We start from the raw sequence: 23,492 nt of genomic DNA, 5'->3' as shown, positions 1-23,492 counted from the left end.
TTCCGTGTATTCTAGATGCTTCTTCTAGGTCGTCCAGTGCAGTTGTACAGTTTTTATATTGTCATCTAATTAGTATCTTACATTATAATATACAAACATTTTCAGTAATATAATTCTCAATAAAAGATGGAAAAGAACTTAAAAAGATTAGTTACAACAAATAGGGGAACATGCAAAGTCCTGCAAGATACATATCATAGCTGTAGATTATTGAGATTCCACGCTTGAAGAATCTTCAAAGTTAATTCGAATCTCGAAAGGAGAATCTAATCGGACGGTCGAAATTCTCCATATAATATAATCACCATTTAAATACATGAAAAAATATAAAAGAATATTACAATGTAAGAGGAGAGGAAGTAGGTCATTCGTGACATCAGTAGAACAATAAAATATAATTAGGCAAGGAGCATCATCAACGCAGACGCTTAAAGGAGTGCTTAATGATTTTTTGATTTAAAAAAAAGTAAAAATGATTAATTAGAAAGAATAATGCGGTGCTTATTGGACACGTGTTGTCCATTCGGCTTCCCTTTCTCTCTCTCCCTCGACGAAATCGATCTCTCCTCGCCTCCTTGACGGCTCTGTTATCAATCGACAATGATGTCCTCGTCTCTCTTGCTCTCCTCTCGGCCTCCTCCTCGTAATCAATCGACGATGATCTTTCCTCGTCTCTCCCGCTCTCCTCTCGGCCTCCTCATCGATTTTGATCCAACCTCGTCTCTCTCGTTCTCCTCTCGACCTCCTCGTCGATGATCAACGACTCGTCTCTCTCGCTCTCCTGGACGATGAATCTCTCGGCGTCTCGCGGTGTCGATCTCCTCGAGGATGAAAATCCTCCATCTCTCCTCTACGAAATCAAAAGAAAGGTAGAGCTATGAATCGTTCATTGATATTTTTATTAGTTTGTTGTGTTCGAAGAAACTCAATCTCGAATGGAATAGATAGTATTTTTTGGATCTGTCATTGTGTTTTATTTGTTGGTCGTTTATCAATTGAGTGTATCGTTGTGTTTTATTCACATAGATTAGTCTCTGCCTCTTGTGTTTGTTTTTTGATATTGACTGAATTATTCTTAAAAAGCTTTGTGTTTTATGGTTGGTTGTTTTTGAATTGAGTGTATGGTTGTGTGATTATTGTGTTAAATTTGAATCTTTGCTCTGTAACACATTTTCGATTTCCTTCTGTGGAGGAGTAGTGCATTCGATGGAGCAAAACAGGAAGGATCGTTTGCAAGCAGAGGAGTGCTTTCCATGTACGGATAAAAGCGTTATGGATACGTTAGGTAGGTAATGTGTTTGGTCTGTTTGCATTGATGGTCTGTTTGCAAAAAATAAGTTATGATCAACTGAGAAATTGCCAATAACGACAGATAAAAGAAACATAGGTCATTCGTTCGTTACTCGTCTCCCTGGCTACGCAACCTAGCAAGCTTGTTGGTAACGACGATGTCAAGCTGGGAAGCTCTCTCCACAATGGCTTTCCTCTTCTTTGTTGATACATTGTGAGCAATCTCCGCACAGTAAGTCCTGTTGTGCATCATGAGTAACTCAAGATCAGCAGAGTTGTGAACAACAAACTTCTTGAATCCGTTGGGGAGATAGTGACTTGCTTTTGTTTGAATTGTTGATAATAAATTACTTGTTCTTGTGTCATGGAGTTTATGTAAGTGTAATTTGTTCCATAAGTTTCTGTTTTATTTTTAAAAACTCCTAAATAAGATACTTGCATTGGAGGCCATTAATTAAAGGTTGCTTAAAAAATTGCTTATCACCTATTTATTATTAAAAAAATGATTAAACACCCCATTAGAGGTGCTACGGTTAATGATGCTCTCGTAACGTGCAATGATGGTTTAAGGCTAAACAAATTAATAGTGTAAAAGAGGGTCTCATGCACCTTTTGTTGATCTCCTAAACCGAAAATAAGATTAAGAAACCGATGTGAGTAGCATTTGACGATAATTGTATAATTGGACCCTAATCTGTACTTTCGGTCAATACAATGAAGAGAATTATTACATGTTTGCATATGTAAAACATAAAACCATTTCTTTGCAACACGCACAAATAATTTTAACATTAAAATAATATACAAGAAAAAATTGACAAATAACTTCCTAAAGAGAAATTCTACTGGATAACATTTTTTAGTTATTTTTACAAAAATATTTATTAAAAAAAAATATGACTAAAATATGTTTTATTAAAGGATAAAATATGTATTTTTACTTTTTGAGGTTAACTAATTTAAATTCAGGGTTTAAAGTTAATGGGTTGGTTTTGTGATATACTTTCAAATTTCAAAAAATAAAAAATAAATTTTAAAAGTTTCAAATTAGAAAAAACTATTTTAGTCTTTTTATTTTTTTGAGTGATATTTTTATGACAAAAATTTAAAAGGGATTATTCGAGAAAATTGGCCTAAAAAGTAGCAATTGTCGGTTTTGTAAAACATAGACACACACTCACATGTGAAGAAGATACCGTGTCCAAGGATTCCCAAATAAAATATTTATCTAATTCTGGATAAATAAATATATCAGTCCCAAGTTCCTTTCACGTCGTCACACGTGGATGACTCTTATCAAAACGCATTGTTCTGTTGCTTACGCAAGCACATAAGCTCTTACCAGATTCGATTCAACAAAGTCTCTTCCTTTGGTTGCAAAAGCTTACGAGTATTCCATTAAATGTAAGCGGCCGTATATCACTCACTGCTGATGTAGTAGTGTACCTTCCTCGACTGCTTAAAGTGTAAGTCTTTTCCCCACCCGCAATATCTGTTAATCGAAACAAAACAGAACCTTCTACTTTTGACCTTAAAGCTCTGTTTTTTAGTTCTTGCTTCGCTCTGTTTTCTCTCCAAGGAAGACCACTCGTTCTCCCTTTTGAGTTTCGATTCTCTAGGTCTAAAACTAATGTTCTGTTAATTGCGTTTTGGAATTTTGCAATTCGGTGAGAAGGAGCGTCTTGTTGTTTACTGTGAAATATGTTTTGCTGAGTTCCCATTTGCTTCGGTGACTTTTGTCTTCTTTGAAGTTTTCCCCTTTTTTATTGAAGTTTGAGTGTTTTTTTTCTGCACTTGTTGATTTCGTGACGTCTTCTCTGTTGTACTGTGCTGGTGGAACTTTGATTCGTCAAAGTTGAGTACGTGGGGGGGGCTTTTCAAGAATCTCTTTTGTTTTTAAGATTCCAAATTAAAGATCTTACCTTTGATTCGTCTCAAGCAGTTTGAGTCAAAAACAGTAATTGTTGTTGTTGTTGTAGAGTGTGTTGGTCAGCTAATCATCAACGAAATGGAACACCCTTTTGCTTCAAGAGACGAGGGGTTTGGATGTTATCAAGATATGTCAACAGAAGAGATGGATGGTTTAAGCTTTGGTTCTGGCGTTAGGAATTTGATGTCAGATCATATGCTTAACTCTTCCAACTCGAACTCGGAGCTTATGAACTTCGACTCTTTCTCCACGTGGTGCAACAGCCCTTCTTATGCTACTGATGTCTTGTTCGCTCAATATGGTCTATCGACCTCTCAGTCTATGCCCTTTGGAGCTATCACCTCATCTCCTACTTTATCAGGTCTTACTCGTTCGTTCCATGATTTGGAAAGCTCTTTCCATGGTGAAGAAACATCGTTAGTACCGGAAATGAGCTCTGGTAAACGACGCAGGATGACTAATCAGAAGAATGGTTTGCCTAACTTGATGAACTCTACTATTCCTAGGTCTTTGAGCCACTCATTAGATGAGAAGATGCTCAAGGCATTAAGCTTGTTCATAGAGTCCACAGGTTCAGGGGAGGGCATGTTAGCACAGGTCTGGACCCCTATTAAGATAGGAGACCAGCACATGCTCAGTACATGTGATCAGGCCTATTTGCTAGACCCGAGGCTTTCTCAGTACCGTGAAGTCTCAAGGAAATTCACTTTTGCTTCTGAAGCGAATCAGTGCTCTTTCCCTGGTCTTCCTGGCCGTGTCTTCATCTCCGGAGTACCTGAGTGGACATCAAACGTTTTGTATTACAAGACGGAGGAGTATCTGCGTATGCAGCATGCAGTAGATAACCAAGTCCGTGGTTCCATTGCAATACCTGTCCTTGAAGCTTCTGGGAAGACTTGTTGTGCTGTCATGGAGCTCGTCACTTCCAAGGAAAAAACCAATTTTGATAAGGAGATGGACTCTGTTTGCCGTGCCCTCCAGGTTCATTCACTTTCTCTCTCTATTTCTTTCTCTTTGCTTTCTTTATATGTATGTTACAATATGCAGTTACTGATTCCTTGTAGTGACAGAGAGATTCATGTTTTTCTCTTTTTACTTTTTAGGCTGTAAACTTACGGACATCAATGTGCCCTCGCCCTCAGGTAACATCTGAACCAAACAAAAAACTTAACTTATCTCATCATTTTATGCCTCAATCAAAATGGTATTTTCTGCTTTTTTCAGTACCTTTCAAGTAATCAAAAAGCTGCCTTAGCGGAAATACAAGATGTTCTCAGAGCAGTATGTCATGCACACAGGTTGCCTTTAGCTCTAGCCTGGATTCCTTGTAGTTACGGCAAGAAAAAGGGAAAGGATCAACCTGTAAACTCAGGTGAAAGTTGTGTTCTTTGCGTCGAGGAAACAGCTTGTTATGTGAATGATATAAAGATGGAAGGCTTTGTTCACGTTTGTTTGGAGCATTGTCTAAGAGCAAAAGAAGGAATCGTTGGCAAAGCTTTCGTATCAAACCAGCCCTTCTTTTCTTCTGATGTGAAGGCTTATGACATCAGCGAGTACCCTCTTGTTCAGCATGCTCGAAAGTACGGTCTAAACGCTGCTGTTGCTATAAAACTGAGAAGCACTTACACTGGTGAAGATGATTACATACTTGAACTATTCTTGCCTCTGAGTATGAAAGGAAGCTTGGAGCAGCAGCTTCTATTAGACAGCCTTTCGGGTACTATGCAGAGAATTTGTCGAACTCTTACTACTGTTTCAGATGTAGGGGAAGCTGGATTGTCTAAGTTCTCGCAGACCAAATGCTCAGGAAAATATCAGACGATGGCATCAGATTCTGAACTGAACTCTACTAGAAATATATTTTCGGATATATCCTCTGATAAAGATAACAGTAGTACTAATGAGCAGGTATGTGAGGAAACCTGGTTATTCTATAGATATTGTGAACCTAAACTTACTAGATTGAGCATTGAGTTTTTTTACGCTTTTTTCTTTCTTTCTCTCTTTGTAGGATATGAGGACACAAGAGAAGAAGAAAAGCACAACGGAGAAGAATGTGAGCTTAAGTGTTCTACAACAACATTTTTCTGGGAGTCTAAAGGATGCTGCAAAAAGTCTTGGTGGTGAGTTTTCAACATTTTCTTATGCACTGATGGTTTTTATTGTCGGACAAACTGACTTGTATCTAACTCTCTGTTTGCAGTTTGTCCCACTACACTAAAACGGATATGCAGACAACATGGGATCATGAGGTGGCCATCTCGTAAGATTAATAAAGTGAACAGGTCGTTAAGGAAAATACAGACGGTTCTTGACTCTGTCCAGGGTGTGGAAGGAGGACTCAAGTTTGACTCAGCGACAGGCGAGTTCGTTGCAGTTTGCCCTATTAGTAAAGAACTTGATACCCAGAAGGATCAGGAAGATGTGGCTCAAGATACTACGTTTGAGCTCTTGGAAGCTAAATCAGTCGACAATGCAATTAAGTTAGAGGAGGACATCATCACAAACGGTAAGAGAATCTCTATACCATAAGCCTTAGATGGAGAGTCTACAATCTGAAGCCACTTTCTGGTTGCGCAGGATCATTCTTGGAGGTTGATGACAGTGTTAAGCAATGGGCTTGGATGGCTAAACAATCTAGCTTCCATGGAAGTGAAGGAATAAAGAACAATGGCAACTTGAGCTCTCAGGCAATCAGATGCAGTGGCAATATCAACGAACCTGACCAGTCCATGTCATGCAGCATGTCAGGTTCATCAAATGGCTCAGGTGCAGCTATGCTCAGAAGCTCATCTACTTCAATGGACGATTGTAACCAAATGAGATCCCACAAAAGCAATAGCAGCGAGAGTGGACCAACAACGCTCACTGTAAAGGCTACTTATCTAGAAGATACAATACGTTTCAAGTTCGGACCGTCGCTTGGGTGTTCTCAGCTCTACAAAGAAATTGGGAAACGGTTTAAACTGCAAGAGGAGTCATTTCAACTCAAGTACTTAGACGACGAAGAAGAGTGGGTGATGCTGGTTACAGATTCTGATCTCCAAGAGTGTTTGGAGATATTATACGGTATGGGAAAACACACGGTGAAGTTTCTAGTTCGTGAGTTGTCTGCGCCTATAGGTAGTTCTGCTGGCAGCAACGGTTACCTAGGAACATGTTTATAACATCTACTGTTCAGTGATGTTTTTCCCTGTGAAAGAATGTTGTTTATTTCTCCATAAATTAGTTTGCTTATAAGAGAGGCATGATAGATAAAGACAGTTTTAGAATAGTGGAGTTAGGATACTGTATATGTTTATCCTTTTCTATAAAATCGGAGAATAAAAAGTTGAATGTCTAGCTATCTATTCTATTAAAACTGAAATACAAGATAATATTTGCCTAATTTAAATAGATACTTATAGATTTTAATTTTATTTTTCGACTAATTCTAACCAGTTCATTTATTGTTTTCATTTAAATGTTTTATTATTACATGTTTTATATTTTTTAATTCTTTCAAACTACTTCATTAATTATATTTTTACCATAATGATTTGGTGATGTTTATTTTACATATTAACCATAATAATTTCACTGTGTTTAAATGAAATTGCTCTTAGTGACAAAAACTCAGACCGATTAAACAAAATTATTTTATTTGTTTGCATAATCAGTTAGACATATGCATTCAAGTATATGTTACATATCGATTTTACGAGTATCAGGTTTTTGGATTTTAAAAGTTAAACTATGTTCGGATATTAAAAATTTTGGGACAGTATTTGCTTTGAATTTTTCCGGGTTTAGCTCCAACATCAGAATTGCTACTTTGTTTTATTTACATTTTATTTGTTTGATTATTTTAATTTATTTTAATTTAATAAATTAATTTTTCTTTTATATTTTTCCGAAATATTTTCAAAAACAAAATTTTTAAATATGATTAAAGGTAATAACATTTTAGTTTAAATATGAACAAGATATTCAAAACTAAAAATGGCAGATAATTGATTGTATAATTACTTTTCAATTTACATAAATAAATGAAAATTCAAATGCTAACAACCAATCAAGTTAAGATAATTAAATCTAAACTTCATCTATGAATGACGGATGATGAATTCTATAGGATGATTTAATTAAATAAATTCAAATTCTAACAACCAATCAAATTAAGAGAATTAAAACTAAATTTCACCTATGTGTGATACATAAGCAAAATTCACTATAGGAAAACCGAGCATTGATGACACAATTTCCTAAAATATTATTTGTTAAAACAAATTTTATTAAATATGATTTGTTTGGCTAATGATATAAGATTATTCTTGATTTAGTTTATTTTAGAACTGAATTAAATAAATAAAAAATAAAAAACATTCGACCAATCAAATTAAAACGATTAATTAGAGAGCTCTCCTATGAGTGACACATAAGCAAAATCACTAAAGTGTCCTCTCAATTAATATATAGGAGGATGAAGATGAGGATTTTAATATCCTTTAAATTAAACTATATGCCATATATATTGAAATTAATCATTTTTGTCATTTTAGTTTCATCCAATCATAAAAAGATATTTTTCATATAGTTGCTATTATTAAAAAAAATTCTAAAATCACATATTTATTTTATAATATTTTATAAAATCTCCCTATGTGCAAGGCGTACATTATTAAAGAATGTTAATATTTTAAAAATGGCATGACACCACACAAGGCACGGATCTTTACCTAATATATATATATATTAATATATATATTTGTATTACACTATAAATATGTTACTTATTGTTTTATAATCATATATTAAACATATGAATAAAATATATTTTTATACAAATTATATTTCAATATTTCAACATTTATTCTAAATTTAGTTATAATATGTATTATTGTTTGGAATGTTTTTTGATATAATCTTCTTATAACTTACCAAATTCTACAATGCTAATTAAATATAACTGAAAATATTAAATGTAGAAAAATCGAGCATTGATGACACAATTTCAAAATATTATTTGTTAAAGCCATTTTTAAGTATGATTTGTTTGGTTAATGATATAAGATTATTCTTGATTTAGTTTTTTTTAGAATTGAATTAAACAAATAAAAAATAAAAAAAATTGACCAATCAAATTAAATGATTAATTAGAGAACTTTCGTATGAGTGACACATAAGCAAAATCACTAAAATGTATTTTCAATTAATATAAAGGAGGATATAATATTTTAAAATTATTTTACCTAGAATCAATTTAGGTCCAACTTTGTGATTCTATTTTAATAGTATTGACTAGATTTTGACCCGCGCTTTTAAAGCGCGGGTTTATTTTCCTTTATCTTTTTCTAAATTGACAAATATTTAATAAATGTCATATTTTCATATATTTGTTTTTTATATAAAAGATTTAAGCTTTTTATCTTTCTTTATCGTGTTTCATTTTAAATGAGTATAGGCCTGATCACAATATCCGGACCCGAAGAACCAACCCAAAACCGACCCAAAAATCAGGGTCCCGAACCCGATCAGACCCGGGGTAAATATCCGCATGAATTCTAAATTGCTATATCCGAAGAACCAATCCGAACCCGATCCGAACCGAGAACAAAATGAGTACCCGAAGATACCCGAAATGTGAATATATATCTAAAAATATATGTTATAATTATATTTATAATTATTTTAATATTTTAAATTAATATCATAAGTTAACTATAGTAGTCATTTTTAGTATTTTTGAGTATTTTGGATAAAATATGATAGTTTGGATAAAAGTTTACCCAAAAAAATTGTATAGAATAGATATTTTTGGTTACTTTTGGTTACTTTTGAGTAATTTGGATACAAAAATTTGAACCGAATCGGATACTTTGGTTACTCTGAGTATAAATAACCGAACCCGTTTTAGATATTTTGGTTATTTGGTTATTTTTCAGGTTCTTATGCATGAGAACCGAACCCACCCGGACCCGGAAAGATATGATTCGAACCCAATCCGAAAAAAATAAAAATTGAATCTGATTTGTTGATCGGCCCAAATGGCCCAAAAGAGATGATGTGGGCAATGGGCTGGATTTAAAAAAAGTGACCCAATATAGATGTGTTATTAATATTACTTGATTGCGCTTAATGAAATATGCAATGTTATTAAAGAAAGGGATATTTTTAGTAAAAAATCCAATAGGATCCTGCTTTAATAGTATAGATTATATATCTTTCACAAAATATTAAGTTTGCTAAGATTTTAATTTTAAAAATACAGGTTCTGGCTCTATTATATCATTTAGAAAACCTACAATATTGTTAGGGTGATGATTTGGGTATTCCTAGATTTAGGATAATAGTTACTATTTAAAATAATATAGAAATATTTAATATCAACCATATTCATATATGCTGTTGTAAAAATATACCAAAAAAATTGTAACGGAGAGATATTATATATATAGCTAATATTTTATTGTTTCCAAACCGTAATATCATATCCCTCCCAAACCATAAAATTGAGTTTTCTTTAAAAATCGCAAAATTGTGTGTTTATCTGCCAAAATTGTAATATTATGTTTTCCTGTCAAAACAATAATATTATGTTTTCACGCCAAAACAATAATATTATGTCTTCACGCCAAAACTGTAATATCATATTTTTTCCATCAAAATTGTAAAATCGTATTTCCTATAAAAATTATAAAATTGTATTTTTCGCTAAAACCAAAGTCTTATTTTCCCGCCAAACTGTCAAAAAACAGTTTCTTCACTAAAATCAGAAAATTATTTTCCCTGCCAAATAAAAAATAAACAGGATAAAAAATGTCTTCACTTAACAATATTTTATTTTCAGCACCAGTTAGTAATATTTTTTCTTTTTGTAAACTAATTAGTAATATTTTTTACTTGTTAACCATTTAACTATAAATTTGTTATACATTTTTTTTTTGGTAAAATGTTAAATTATTATACCAATTTTAGAATTTTTGACAGAAGTTACACAATGAACAAGTAGCGGAATGGGAAAATGAAACTAAACAACAGATCCTAAACGGAATGAAAAAACCCGAAGATAGCGGGACAAAGTCTAGAGACCCCGATGAGATACGAGTCAAGCTCGAACCTTACAAACTGAAACCAGTCTAAAACCGAGAGCCGGGCACCGCGAGCTACTGAGAGAAAGGCGCCCTCAACCCTTGATGCTACGGCTCCTACAGCTTCCGACCACTCTGCCAAAACCAGACCCGGCTGAAGAATCCGAACACGAACAAACTCAATACACCCAACAGCTAAACCTTCGACGGCACGAGAGAGAGCCACCAAGCACGATGTCGTCGTTCGTCGAACCGTCCTGGAGATTGCCGCCTCCACTCCAATTCGCCGTGACCATTTACACCCATTAAACCGAAATCCCGTATAGAAATAGCGGACCGAAAGATGGCTAACTCTCCGAAAGCATAACCGCAGTAGAATAAGCCGTCCGATTGACCAACAACTACACAAGAGCAAGACAAAGGTCTAACCCACAAACGTGTTCATCCAAGAGCCGCAATACCTTATTCATACGGAGATGAATGCGTGGAGAACTCAGGTCACGGAACAGACCAAACCAGAACCGCCGGCAAGCTGCCCAAAGGGGCAGGAAAACAAAGACTCCAACTGAAAAAACGCGGAGGCTGCCACCACCACGCGCCACCGTGACCACCGCGCACGTTACCACACGAACTCACCGGAGCCAGGGATACCGACACCAAGAGAGCCCACGCACGCCTACCGGAGACCACCGGTAGAAGAAGAGAGAGCAAAACTCCAGATCTGCGCCATCTGAAACCTAACTGAACCCAAGCCGTAGAACACCACCACGCCACTGGCAGAACCTCGCCTAGCACGAGCCAGCCTCTCTGCAACTACCAGGCAACACCACCCAAACTCAACGCGCAACGAAGGCCAAACCTCCAACCGGACAGAGTCGAAAACTGAACAAAGCAATGGAAGAACAAGCACCGTCCTCTAGTGCTTTCACCCCCAAATTTGTTATACATGCGTTAACTATTAAAGCTATTAATTTATTAACTTAAATGCGTTATGAATTGATTCAATTCATTTAACAGATGGATTGGATTAATCCATGACAATATGAACTTAAAATCATTTGGATATGGTTTGGTTCTGGTTAGTTTATCTATTTTAACATCCATGCTGAAACACTGTGGCCGCAATGTCTGAATATTAGTTTGTTTTGTTCTTCCACGAGTTTTAGTCATGGTTTGTGTAATAATGCATGTGAAGTGGTGCCAAGTATATCGATAATAATAGTGTAATATGAAACACGTAATAATGAAACTACGACTTTGACTACGAGAAAAGAAAACCAGCTGCTATTATTTTTTGTGTTAAGATCATTCATGTGTCCTTGCCCTTCGTGTCAATGCCAGGTCGACTCAGCCTCCGAGTCACGCTTCTATTTGATTTTCACGATGACAGCTAAATAGCATAGCACCACGACAAGAGCAGGAATCCATTTATACTTGCGTTTTAACGCCAACATGAAACAAAGAGTGTAAAGAGAGAGAGAGAGAGAGATGGCCATGGCCACGAATTCAGTTTCTTCCTTCGCCATCTTTTTCATCCTCTTTCTAGTTATCATTGGTACTATATATTATCCAACCCCGTATTTCTCATTAATTGGTTGCAAAAGTTGATTCATAGGATTTAGCATGCAAGTTCCATTACATATGTATACTGTAACTAATATTTACTTAAAAGTTTATTGAATATGAACTGAGCAGAAGTGCCGGAGACAAAAGCGCAGGATAAAAAATGTCTTCAAGAATATGGCGGCAACGTGGGTTTCCGCTTCTGTGCGCCTCTGATATATCCGTCTTTCTGTTATCAGAGATGCCGTTCGAACAAGGGCGCGAAAGGTGGAAGATGCCGTTCAGGAGAGGCCGGACCTGGTAGTATGAAATGCTTATGCGATTTCTGCAGCGACAAGCCTTAGTCCTAGCAGACGCAGACACCTTGTTTTTGTTTGAATCTTGAATGTCACGGTTTGTGTAATAATATAAAAGCAAATGGTTCAAGTAGTAATGTAGTATAATTAATAAATAAGTGAACTAAAGAGATGTACGAACAATTTTGTTTTCTGGCTCTTGTTGGAAAATATGTATAACTGTGAGATCGCAGAAAACAGGATAAAATACAAAATGAAATAAATATTACAGAATAAAAAACTGCAGAATAGAATTATGAAAAAATTATGTCATTGGATAAACTTTACAGAATAAAATATAAAAAAATCTTTAAAATGCATTTCCATATTATTAAATAACTGTTATAGCAAAAAATTATAATTATCAATATTTGTAAATATATTAACAATTATGCCATATAAGATCTTGAAGTAGCCGAGGCTAGCATGGTTTGATCTATGGTTGGCATCGTCGTATAGGGGCCACGAAAGTAATTTTTAGCTTTCATACTTCAAAACTTTTCATAAGCCAAAAGAATCATCCGAGGCTCCGAGCCGAAGAAAATATCTACTTGTTTTAAGGTCTTTCATTTAACATCCACCTGTAGATATGCGACTGTGTCCGACTGCCGATTGATTTACAATTAAATCCAACGTGGTCAAAACGTACATGCATTGATTGTGACGTGTAAACAAGCGATCATATAGATTTTGTTCCGTCACTGGATCTATAAGCGAGTTTGACTCGGCTTGTGACTCGGCATAGGAGGTGTCTATCCCTCCCTCCTACACACCATGCTTTCACAAGCGGAGTCTAACTGGGTGGACCAGCTCTCCGTGTCACGCTTTGTTTTTCATGATGACAGCTAATGTGACTCGTGTTTTCTCATGCCATTTTTTTCATTACAACCAGGGCTCGTTACTACCTCACAACAATGATAAATAACATATCATCACCACAAGTGCATGAGTCCATTTATACATACGTTAAGTCCAAACTGAAACAAAGAGTGTAAAGAAAGAGAGAGAGAGAGAGATGAGCATGACAACGAAGTCAGTTTCTTACTTCGCCATAATTTTCATCCTCTTTCTGGTTGTGTTTGGTAAATTAACTAAATCTCTATTTCTTATTTTGGATTTTTTATTCGTAGGATTCAGAATGCCTCTTGGTGATTGCATGCAAGTTTCGTTATATATAACATATTTTTTAAAATCTTTATATGAATTGTGCAGAAGTGCCGAAGACAGAAGCGCAAGATAGAAGATGCCTTAAAGAATACGGCGGCGACGTGGGTTTCAGCTTCTGCGCGCCGCGGATATATCCATCGTTCTGTTATCGGAGATGCCGTCAGAACAAGGGCGCCAAAGGTGGAAAATGCCGTTCAGAGGCCGGCACTGGTAGTATGAAATGCTTATGCGATTTCTGCAGCGACACGCCTTAAATCAAATTATAAGCGATCGTTACATACTTTCCGTAGACGCGGGCGACGCCTTGTGTTTGAATCTTGTATGTATCCTGGTTTGTTTGTGTAATAATAAAGGCAAATGATCTAAGTAGTAACGGAACTAGTGAATCAAGTGAAAAAGGAAATAAAGAGATGTACGATTCTGTTTTCTGTAATTATACTTTGACATCAATTAACAGTAAAAGATCAAGAGTTGTTTGAATTAAGGTGGGTTGAAATGAAACCAATGATAATCGATCAATTACTTTGGTAATTTTGAAAACTTTTTTTTTTTGATAATCCAGGGATCTCCGCTTCGTGGGTCAATCCTTGGGCCCGATCAGGCAGCGGTCCACTTCACCCGGGAGAGCTTTACCTGGGCTAGATCGAACTCAGTACCGCTTTGGTGTCCAGAGCGAAGCAGGGTAGTTTCTGCATGGGGGGGGATCGAACCCAGATGGTGTTTGCCACCCAGATGGTGTTTGCCACCAAATTTTGAAAACTTGGAAACAATGATATTCAAAGTTTAGTACATTATGGGCCCTATCGTTGGATAATTTTTTTGAATAACTGAAATGATTTTAAGACGATGGTACGTATTGTATCTACTCTAGACCATTCGATATGATATTTCTTATTGGATTCATTTATTTGGGTTGTTGAAAAGAAATAAATGAGAAGCCAAGTGGGCTTAAAGGTCTTTAAAAGATGAATAGCACGGAATAACATGATATATACCTACTTGGATTAGCTGTGGACCTGTGGTTTTTATCCCATAGACTATATTTGAGAAGTGATTTTACCACATGTCTTTTTTACAATTAGTTTCACAAAATAAATATGGCATGGCTACTAAAATTGATGACATGGCTTCCGAAAAAATATGACATGGATTATTTCATTTAATGGTTATTTATATTTTTGGTAAAATTTTTAGAATATGGTAATAACTCATACATTACATTTAATATTGATATTTATTTTTGGTAAACCTTTTTAAATATGGTAATATCTCATACATTATCTATAAAATAAATACATTCATTTATAACATTACAAATTTCGAAATATTATTTTATTTTATTTTCTATAATTAAGCAATTTGTATTACTAAATCTTTCAAAAATTGCTACAATTTTCTTAAAAAACTAGATTTTTAATCGTAAAATCATTAGTTTCTTATATATTTACAATTTCTATAAATATTGTTTAGTTTAAAATTTTGATAATTATACAATTTTATATCATTTTATTAGTTTTATACAAATTGATTAATATATTTAAACAATATAAATAGATAGAAAATACTATCTAAGATTATAATTTAAATGTATAAATATATATTCTTCAATATAATTTTAAATTAACAAAATCATTTTATCTTACTTTAATATTTAACTAAATTAAATCTATATTTAAATATTGGTAAAAAAATCTATAATATTTAATATACCTTATTTTTAAATATAAATTAAATTTTGAAAAATTTCTTACTGCAAATAATGCAGGAAAACACCTAGTTGAATAAAAATTTCAATCCATTTTTCACTAAAATATCCAAAGTGGCACCCGAACCCGACCCGAAATAACTCTTCTTGGTTATCTCCAGTAAGTTCAATCCATTTTTCACTAAGATATTTATATTTATATACATTAGCTGTGGACCTGTGGTTTTTATTGAATAAAAAGTTCCTTCTGTTAATGGAAATTAGTTAAGTCCACTTCTGAATTTAGCAAGTATAGTCTTGATTGTTTGTTTGCGTTTAATTTTGAAACTAGATTTTGACCCGCCCAACTGGGCGGGTGTTTCCTTTAACTTGTAAAAGTATTATCAACATATACCAAATTGGACATTATTGGATTTTATAAAGTATGGTCCACGTTCTTTGCTATCAAATGATTGTTATTGTATTTAATGTATTTGTAACACGAAAAAATACTAATGTTAGTATATATGTTTTTTTGCATTGTTTATTTGATATTGTAACCATATAATTTTTAAATTAATAATGACATATCTTTCGTATTAATAAACAACAAATCTTGTTTGAAAAAAATATATTTTTACCTTTGTATTATAAAAAACTATAAATATCAATAATTATAATAAACAACCAAAAATTACAATGAATTAATAAATAATTTAGTTATCAAAATGGATCATAATAGCAAACTAAATCAAATGGCCCAATTCTATAGAAACAATTTAAGAAAAAATAATATAAGCCCAACCCAAGATAGATGTTATCTTTGTGTCCAAACAACATTTTAATTTTTTTAACTCTGCAATTCATGTTGCCAAACAAAATTAAAAGGTACTTCTACTTTAATAAGATAGATTTAATGAACCTATCGTCTTATATATTAAGCAAAATTCATTTGTTAATTTAAACGGAAACACACACAAAAGATCGTTATTTGTAGGTTAAATAGTTTATGAGAATTTCTTTTTTTAAAACGTAAATTCCTTTGTCGTTCCTTTGTCTCTTGTATGTAAAATTACATATGGAACAATCTAATTGATACGTAATATGGTATATGAGCAGGAGCAGCGGCGGAGATAGAAGTGGGGGTGACTGGGTGTCATGTAGACTCCAGCGGTGACATAATGAAACTATGTGTACAAGAACATCTGCTATGTAATTGTTATTGTCGTGTGGTCTTGGGTGCCCTTGCCGGAGGCTGTAGTGGACATATCTCCGAGAATCTTAAGTGCATATGTTACATGTGCTACGACAGGACGAACTCAAGCAATCCCTACACGCTTTAGCTGCAGTTCGATGTTTCTTCAGTTTTCTGAATGTGTTTGGATATATGAGTCTGTTGTCGTCGACATGTTCATGTGTGATATTATCATGGGTTCGCTTCAGTTTGCAACTCATTTATATGAATTAAATCATATGCATTACGTAAGCTCAATCTGATTCTGGTATTATTTTGATGTGTTTCAGTGTGTGTCTATATGTCGTCGACATGTTCATGTGTGATATTTACCTGAGTTCGCTTAAGTTTGAGACTCATTAATATGAATAAAAGCTTTTTTGTCTTTGTTTAATATGAACAAAAGCTTTTTTCGCATTAATAAAAAAGCTTATACTGTTATACATGAACATTAACATGCTCATTATATGAATCCGATTCTAGTAGACTTACAATAAAAATTTACAAAATAATCAATATATCATTAGTGAATGTCTAGTTTCCGGTTTTAAATATGTGATTTCATGCAAAACAATTTAGATTGGTTCCATTTTTCTTTTTTCGGTATATTAGATTATATATATATATTTCTATTAAATCATAATTTATTTTGTTTTTTAAATATAGTAAATCAGATCATTTCAATTATATTTGGTTCGATTCATCCTATTAATTTGTAAATATATAACAATATTTTTAATTTAATATATATGTTGTCTTAATAAGAAGTAAAAAATAAAAACTAAGTGTTAAATTAATTAGAGTTTCAGTACCCAATATGTTTTGTTTTCACTAGTTTATAAAATTTAAGAAGTTTATAATTTATATATATGAAAATTAAATAGATTTTTTATTATATTGTTAAATTAGTTTGACATATAATTTTATCCTTCTAGGTATAAAAATTCAGACCAAATTGATTATTCACATTAAAACATATTTAATTGCAAAAATTCAACTAAATTGAACTAACTATTTTTCTTGGTTCTAGTTACGCTAAAATATGATTAATTTGGTATTTCATTTAGTATTTTTATTTACATTACATTTGTAAATACTTGATAAAGTTCTATGTAATTTGAGATATGTTGTCTAAACTAACATCAGAAGAAGAAAATAAAGAAACTAAAAATATAGATTCTCCCAATTTATAATTGAATAACTAGTAATTTTAATTTTCGAAAGAAAATAGTAAATATTTAAAATCCATAAAAATGGTCCAGACTAGTCACGTGTTGCTACACGTCGGTTTTCTATCCCTAACGATGCCAAAATGTTAATTTCTCAGTTGTTGGTTTGAATTTGAGATCCATATTGTACTACTTTTATAATCATATTGTACTACTTTTATAATCATATATATTTAATTTTTCAATAATAGTATAGTTTATATTTTAAATAAAATATTTAAATTTATTACTCAAAAATTTTACAATTTTATTTACCAGTTTGATTTTAATAAGACTTAAACTATGATTTTAATAAAACTTAAACTAACAGTCAAAGTTTCAACAACCAAATTCTCTATAGCCATATTTTTAAAGCCAAAGTATAGAGCGACAGTCCTTACGAATGTGAACCCTATTCACTTAGAATCATGACACTAATTAATAACCAATCAATCGACATTTTAAAATATTCATCCGCTCTTTACTACAGGCGAGGAAGCACCTTTTCATTGAAAAAGTACTCATTTGGTATCTAGTGTTTATATTAGGGTTTTTAGTGATTTAAACCTGGAACTATTTATGTTTCGTAAGAAAAACCTCGAACTATAATTTTAGGTTTTTAAACCTCCAACTGTTGATTTCTTAATGTCGTTAACCCTCCGTCAACAGAATTATATTTTCTCAACAGAACCCCGTTAAATCAAAACGGGGCGTTTCATTAAATCTCGAAAACGACATGAGTTGTTTAAAATCTGTTTTACCAGTGAAGAGAAACACGATTCATCCCCAATTCTGAGGAAAAAATAGGTTTTCAAAATTAGGTGAGGTAAGTCGAAAATTAGGGTTCTTGTTGTTTATAAACCTAATTCTTATATCTCATTCGTTTATTTATCAAAAAAGTTTAATTTTGAAAGTTCAATAAACTGTTCCCAATTTGGGTTTGCAGTGGAAAGAAGTAAAATTTCATTGATACAGGTGTGAAGAGATAGATAATCACATTGAGGGAGGTGGAATTCCTAGGAAGTGTGAATGTGGAGCTCCCATAATCATATTGGAGTCAAAGACAGCTCAAAATCCAGGAAGAAGATTTTACAGATGTGGAGAAATATATGGTCCAAATCATGTGTTTAAGTGGCTTGATGAAGCACACAATGAAGAACTTGGAATATTGGGACGTCAACAAGCAATGATGACAAAAGATTTGGCTGAGATAAAAACAGAAATTGGTGAGCTGAAGAAAGATATTGGTGAGATCATTGAAGTGCTTGAGAGTCTGAGATCTACGTTTTAAATTTTAAGTTGCAGAACCCTTGTTGTTTCGTTGATCTAAGTTTTAGATTGTAAGTTGCAGAACCGTTATTGTTTGATCATGTTAGCATGTTATGTATGTTAAGTTGAAGAACCGTTTATGTATGAAACATCGTTGTTGTTTGGTCATGTTAGCATGTTATGTACTCACTGATATCAGAATGTTATGTTGCTTGATTTTCAAAATTAAAATAAAAGAAATAGCATTACAAAGAACCATCATCCTAATATAACAACAAAAGCCGAGTCAAAAGACAATAAGCCGAGTAAACAACATCATCAAAACAACACAAGCCGAGTAATCATCCTAATCAAAACACTGAAAGGAAAATGCAACATGAAAATACAAAAGTGAAACAACAAAAGACTTCAGACTGTGGTCAGGTTTGTACTCGGGTCTGTGCTCGGGTTTGTACTCGGGTCTGTGGTCGCCTGTTTTTTTGGTCTTCCTCGAGGCAATTTGGTTGGCCTGGAGACTGGATCAAGTTTGCATTTGCGGTTGTTATGTCCGGTTTGTTGGCAATTGCTACATGTCTGCAAAAATAAATAAAAAAGAGTCAGTTACACGGTTTTGAAACCACAACAGACAGTAAGAGTCTTACCATAACAGCATTTGCATGAAAAGAAGGAAACTCTTGAGGCTGTTTAGGTGGTTTTGGAACGATTTCTTTTGGACATGTGCGTATGTTGTGTCCCTTTTCTCCACAGTTACTACAAGTCTGCATTAAAAAGCTTTGGTCAGTGGTTGAAAATTGATAAAATATGTATAGTAAGAAGTTGATTACCGTTGATGTTTTCTGAGAATTTTGAGATGCTTCTTCACTTGGATCTTTGATCCTGTTATTGTTTTTTGGTCTTCCTGACATGATTCTGTCCGGAGGAGGCATAACAACAACATCACTGTGTGTTTCCCAAAGCTCCATCCCATTCACAGAAAATAAAAGAGATGAGTAGCAAAGTTTCCACTTCGCCACTGAATACCAATCTGACATCACCGTCTGCGGAAGCTTGGTCTCCTTATACTCAGCCCACATTGCAGACATGATATGACAACAAGGTATCCCACTAACTTCATACTCCCTGCAAGTACAAGATGTATTATCTCGAACATGAACCACAAACTTGTCCTTCCCATGATCGACCTCATATATTCCTCTTCCATTTTACAGCGGAGCACACCACTTTAAGCTCCTCTTACGTTTCTCCATAATCGCCAATGCCTTTGGTGTCACCAAGCTTGTGACACTTTCCATCTCCTTGATCTTAAGCAAGTTGCTAATCATAATATGGCGTCTTATTTCCTCCAGCAATGCAATAATAGGCATTTCCCGAGCATCTTTCAGCACTGCATTATATGACTCACTGATTTGTTCTCCACTGCACCCGACTTGGTGGTGCCACAAAAGAACGCCCTAGACCAGTGAGAATCAGTGGTCTTCTTCACATCCTCATACGCTTCCAGCTTTATGTTCTTCATCTTCTCAAGCTGTCTCCAAAAAACAGTTTCATTGTACGCCCTAGCACACTTCCAAAACGTCTTATGCAGTGGCCCCATCTGTTTATACTTCTATTGTAAATTAGCAAAGATGTGTCTAGCATACATTCTGTGCTCGGCATAAGGAAGGGTGTTTTTAATTGCATAGATTAATCCTTTCTGCTGATCTGAAGAGAGAGCGAGCCCATTACCATCCTCTAAACCCAAATCTTCTCGCAGTAACTTCATGAACCACTCCCAGTTAACCTTATTTTCGACAGGTACAATAGCCCATGCTATGATATACATTGACTCATTAGGATCCCTTCCCACAGCAGTTAACAATTGCCCTTTCATTCTTCCTTTGAGAAAGGTCCCATCTAGGTGTATTATCCGCCTACAAGCACTCTTCCAACCTTGCTTCTGAGACTGAAAGCAAGTGTAGAACTTGTCAAAAATTCGATCTTTTGTTCCTAAAATCACAGTAGAACCCGGATTAGTCCTCCTCAACTCCTCCACATAATCATACATTCTTGTGAACTTCTCGGCATACTCATCCTCAATGATATGTTTCATAATCTGTCTTGCACTCTGACACTTGGTTTTTGTAACCCGAAGACCTCTTATACCCAACACCATCCGCTTCAACATTGCCAAAGTCGGTTCCTGACAATCCAGCCTAATGCATCGTGTAATTCCACCATTGTATGAACCATCACTGTTCCAATATCCTCCAAGGTGTAGTCGGAAGAAAACAGTTCTATCAATAGAAACCAAAAAAAAAAATTAAACCTCAATCTCCAAAATCAATAAACAAAAAAAAAAAAAACTCAACAACAATAGAAACAAAAAATTACCTTGTCATCTTCAACCCTCAACAAATTTCAACTCTGTAAAATTATGAACATAAATGTCGTTCTTTTTCACTGGAAAGTCGAGTCCTTCTCCTTCAATTTATAATCGAGCCAAATACCCACCCAATTACGAAACCCACACGAAATCTCTCTGATTCAACTACCCACCAGAAATCTCAGAATCATCAGCCCTTCATCGCAATTAGGGTTAGTGATTTGGGATTTTTTTTTTTGAGTTCTACTCTTATGTCGTGAAAGAGATTTTAGAGTTCTGGAAAAGACTTCTTGCTGTTTTGAATAAACTCTGTGTCTTTTTTAAACAACTCATGCCGTTTTCGAGATTTAATAAAATGCCCCGTTTTGATTTAACAGGGTTCTGTTGAGAGAAGATAACTCTGTTGACGGAGGGTTAACGACATTAAAAAATCAATAGTTGGAGGTTTAAAAACCTAAAATTATAGTTCGAGGTTTTTCTTACGAAACATAAATAGTTCTAGGTTTAAATCACTAAAAACCCTTTATATTACTAATAAAATTTGTTTTTACTAATTGATAAAATTTTAGATTAAAAGTATCTAAACCAATTATAAACCGACAACAAAATGATAGTTTGACTATATTTTCTGTTTTCTTTTTCAATTATTTATTGTTAAAATGTCTATTAAAAACCTTCCGTTGTGGGTGCCGTAATATAGTTTTAACTATATTAATAGCTAAGACGAAGAATAATATAGTTTTTTCTTTTTGAGAAAAAGAATAATATAGTTTTAGTTATATTACGCCAAAAATCGACGCATTTAGTTATAATCCATCGCTTCATTACATTATTAATACAACATTAGCATCATATGATAACATTTCTCTTATGTTACCACTTTTATCATATTAGGAACATTGTTTCTTTAGTGAGACAAAGCTTAACAAGAGAGGTTATCTCCAGGTTCGACTCCAAGCTTACCACAATAGTCACGGAAATATCCAATCCTTTTCTCGACCGTTGCTGGATTTCTTCCGCTACACTCCATACCATTTATAGCTCTAATGGTCGCTCCAAAGCCCTGGTTAAATTTTCCCTTAACATTAGTGGTCCAGAACCAGAAAGCGGTTTTGAAAGCAAGAGCTGGGTCTTGAGCCACTTTCTCCGGGGAAGCCAATATGTTCTCGTTTAGATCTCTGCCACATTGACCGTAGTTGTAGTTCCAAGAGAGCTGGATCGGACCACGACCATAGTAGTCCTTTCCTGGTGCACATGGGAAGTCTGTGTTCTCTTTGTCGCAATAGTCCTCAGCCTTGGCTGGTCCATCGATTTCCTCAATATAGCACATGACTGCAACGAGGTATATCCAAATGGTTACATAAATGAATTCTATTAGTGGTCAATCTGAACCAAAAATTTTAAAACCAAAGCGAACAAAATTTATATATATAATGTTCGATTTTAGTATTTTAACCAATTAAATTTTTGAAATCTTATATAATTATATATCCTAATATATATCTAAAGGAGCTTTCTTAATTTTAAATAATTAAGTAATATTTTTATATAAAAATGGAAATTTAAATGAGTTTTTCTTTGCAGAACTAAAATAAAACACGGTTATAACTGACCGTTCATGATTTTTCAAAACAAAATTAATTAAAAATGAAATACCCGAGCTAAACCAAAATAGCTGAGTGTTTAAAACCCTAAGAGATTAGCTTACATTCTGTTTCATGAGTGACGTGAGCAAAGAACGCAGCGATCTCGCGTTTGGAGATGGAAGAACCGAAGCTCGGATAGGAGTTGGCTGCGGCAATGAAGGCGTTGTGAGAGTAAAACCCTTTACCTGCACAACCATCTCTTGCTTGGCTTATTATAGAGTTGAAAAACTCTGGTGTCACCGTTTCTTCAAGCGAAACGGCGTCTCCGCCTCCACCGCCATTGCTTCCATCATCGCCACCACCGCCTTGGCAAGGGCCTTCACGACAGCCTTCGCCGCAGTAGTCCTCTGTCTGACCACAGTAACCCCATTTGCTGCAGCAGAAGTCAGAGGCACAGCCGCAGTTCTGAGAGGTTACTGGTTTGGAAACGGTTAGGATCAAGACAAAGAGAGTTGGGACAAGGACTAATGAGTGTTTTCTTGTGGTGGATTTGGCGTTATGCGCCATTGTTTTTGATGTTTTTTTGTATATGTTTGGGACTTAGATAGGTATATTAGGTTGGTGCTTTATAGTGGACAATGGCACATCAAGCTGGTTGGGACAACGAGGGAGAGTAAAGACCATTGTTGGATCCGTGAAGTAGACGTTGTGGGAAAGTGGAAACAACTATTTCTTGCTTTCCAAGTCAAGGTCAACTCATGTAAGACTTTTTGGTTTAGCACATTCTTTACGCA

At 34.4% G+C, this 23,492-nt stretch overlaps 4 protein-coding genes and 1 long non-coding RNA gene across 5 annotated transcripts; 4 read left to right on the top strand and 1 right to left on the bottom strand.

Moving 5' to 3' along the window:
* Positions 1-580: 580 nt before the first annotated feature.
* Positions 581-1,532, top strand: LOC130509005 (uncharacterized). Its single transcript, XR_008943157.1, has 2 exons — positions 581-869; positions 1,199-1,532. It is a non-coding gene; the product is annotated as an uncharacterized LOC130509005 (long non-coding RNA).
* Positions 1,533-2,583: 1,051 nt separating this feature from the next.
* LOC108847997 (protein NLP8) lies at positions 2,584-6,566 on the top strand. The gene is made up of 7 exons (XM_057004530.1): positions 2,584-2,756; positions 3,270-4,201; positions 4,324-4,362; positions 4,445-5,128; positions 5,232-5,343; positions 5,424-5,729; positions 5,801-6,566. Exons 2-7 carry the CDS (start codon positions 3,299-3,301, stop codon positions 6,385-6,387), a joined length of 2,631 nt encoding a protein of 876 aa, XP_056860510.1. The 5' UTR covers positions 2,584-2,756; positions 3,270-3,298; the 3' UTR covers positions 6,388-6,566.
* Positions 6,567-11,688: 5,122 nt separating this feature from the next.
* Positions 11,689-12,347, top strand: LOC130509267 (defensin-like protein 193). The gene is made up of 2 exons (XM_057005048.1): positions 11,689-11,845; positions 11,986-12,347. Exons 1-2 carry the CDS (start codon positions 11,779-11,781, stop codon positions 12,195-12,197), a joined length of 279 nt encoding a protein of 92 aa, XP_056861028.1. The 5' UTR covers positions 11,689-11,778; the 3' UTR covers positions 12,198-12,347.
* A 777-nt stretch (positions 12,348-13,124) lies between these two features.
* LOC130509340 (defensin-like protein 193) lies at positions 13,125-13,823 on the top strand. The gene is made up of 2 exons (XM_057005187.1): positions 13,125-13,270; positions 13,401-13,823. The coding sequence occupies exons 1-2, from the start codon at positions 13,204-13,206 to the stop codon at positions 13,607-13,609; spliced, it is 276 nt and encodes a 91-aa protein (XP_056861167.1). The 5' UTR covers positions 13,125-13,203; the 3' UTR covers positions 13,610-13,823.
* An 8,051-nt stretch (positions 13,824-21,874) lies between these two features.
* Positions 21,875-23,326, bottom strand: LOC108844179 (endochitinase CHI). Its single transcript, XM_018617397.2, has 2 exons — positions 22,821-23,326; positions 21,875-22,444 (listed from the first exon to the last, which is right to left on the bottom strand). The coding sequence occupies exons 1-2, from the start codon at positions 23,263-23,265 to the stop codon at positions 22,035-22,037; spliced, it is 855 nt and encodes a 284-aa protein (XP_018472899.1). The 5' UTR covers positions 23,266-23,326; the 3' UTR covers positions 21,875-22,034.
* Between the last annotated feature and the right edge of the window lie 166 nt (positions 23,327-23,492).

The sequence above is a fragment of the Raphanus sativus genome, chromosome 3, assembly GCF_000801105.2.
Source record: "Raphanus sativus cultivar WK10039 chromosome 3, ASM80110v3, whole genome shotgun sequence".
In the NCBI taxonomy this organism is placed as follows: Eukaryota; Viridiplantae; Streptophyta; class Magnoliopsida; order Brassicales; family Brassicaceae; genus Raphanus; species Raphanus sativus.
The sequence above is the reverse complement of the archived record's forward strand: the minus strand, read 5'-3'. Positions and strand labels throughout refer to the sequence as shown.

Excerpts from the sequence above, each read along its gene's own strand:
- LOC108844179 (XM_018617397.2), bottom strand. The coding sequence starts at position 23,265 with ATGGCGCATAACGCCAAATCCACCACAAGAAAACACTCATTAGTCCTT. Across the intron at positions 22,445-22,820 it reads CGTCACTCATGAAACAGAAT|TCATGTGCTATATTGAGGAA; the intron begins GTAAGCTAATCT and ends ACCTCGTTGCAG.
- LOC130509267 (XM_057005048.1), top strand. The coding sequence starts at position 11,779 with ATGGCCATGGCCACGAATTCAGTTTCTTCCTTCGCCATCTTTTTCATC. Across the intron at positions 11,846-11,985 it reads CCTCTTTCTAGTTATCATTG|AAGTGCCGGAGACAAAAGCG; the intron begins GTACTATATATT and ends TGAACTGAGCAG.
- LOC130509340 (XM_057005187.1), top strand. The coding sequence starts at position 13,204 with ATGAGCATGACAACGAAGTCAGTTTCTTACTTCGCCATAATTTTCATC. Across the intron at positions 13,271-13,400 it reads CCTCTTTCTGGTTGTGTTTG|AAGTGCCGAAGACAGAAGCG; the intron begins GTAAATTAACTA and ends TGAATTGTGCAG.
- LOC108847997 (XM_057004530.1), top strand. The coding sequence starts at position 3,299 with ATGGAACACCCTTTTGCTTCAAGAGACGAGGGGTTTGGATGTTATCAA. Across the intron at positions 5,129-5,231 it reads ACAGTAGTACTAATGAGCAG|GATATGAGGACACAAGAGAA; the intron begins GTATGTGAGGAA and ends CTCTCTTTGTAG. Across the intron at positions 5,344-5,423 it reads TGCTGCAAAAAGTCTTGGTG|TTTGTCCCACTACACTAAAA; the intron begins GTGAGTTTTCAA and ends CTCTGTTTGCAG.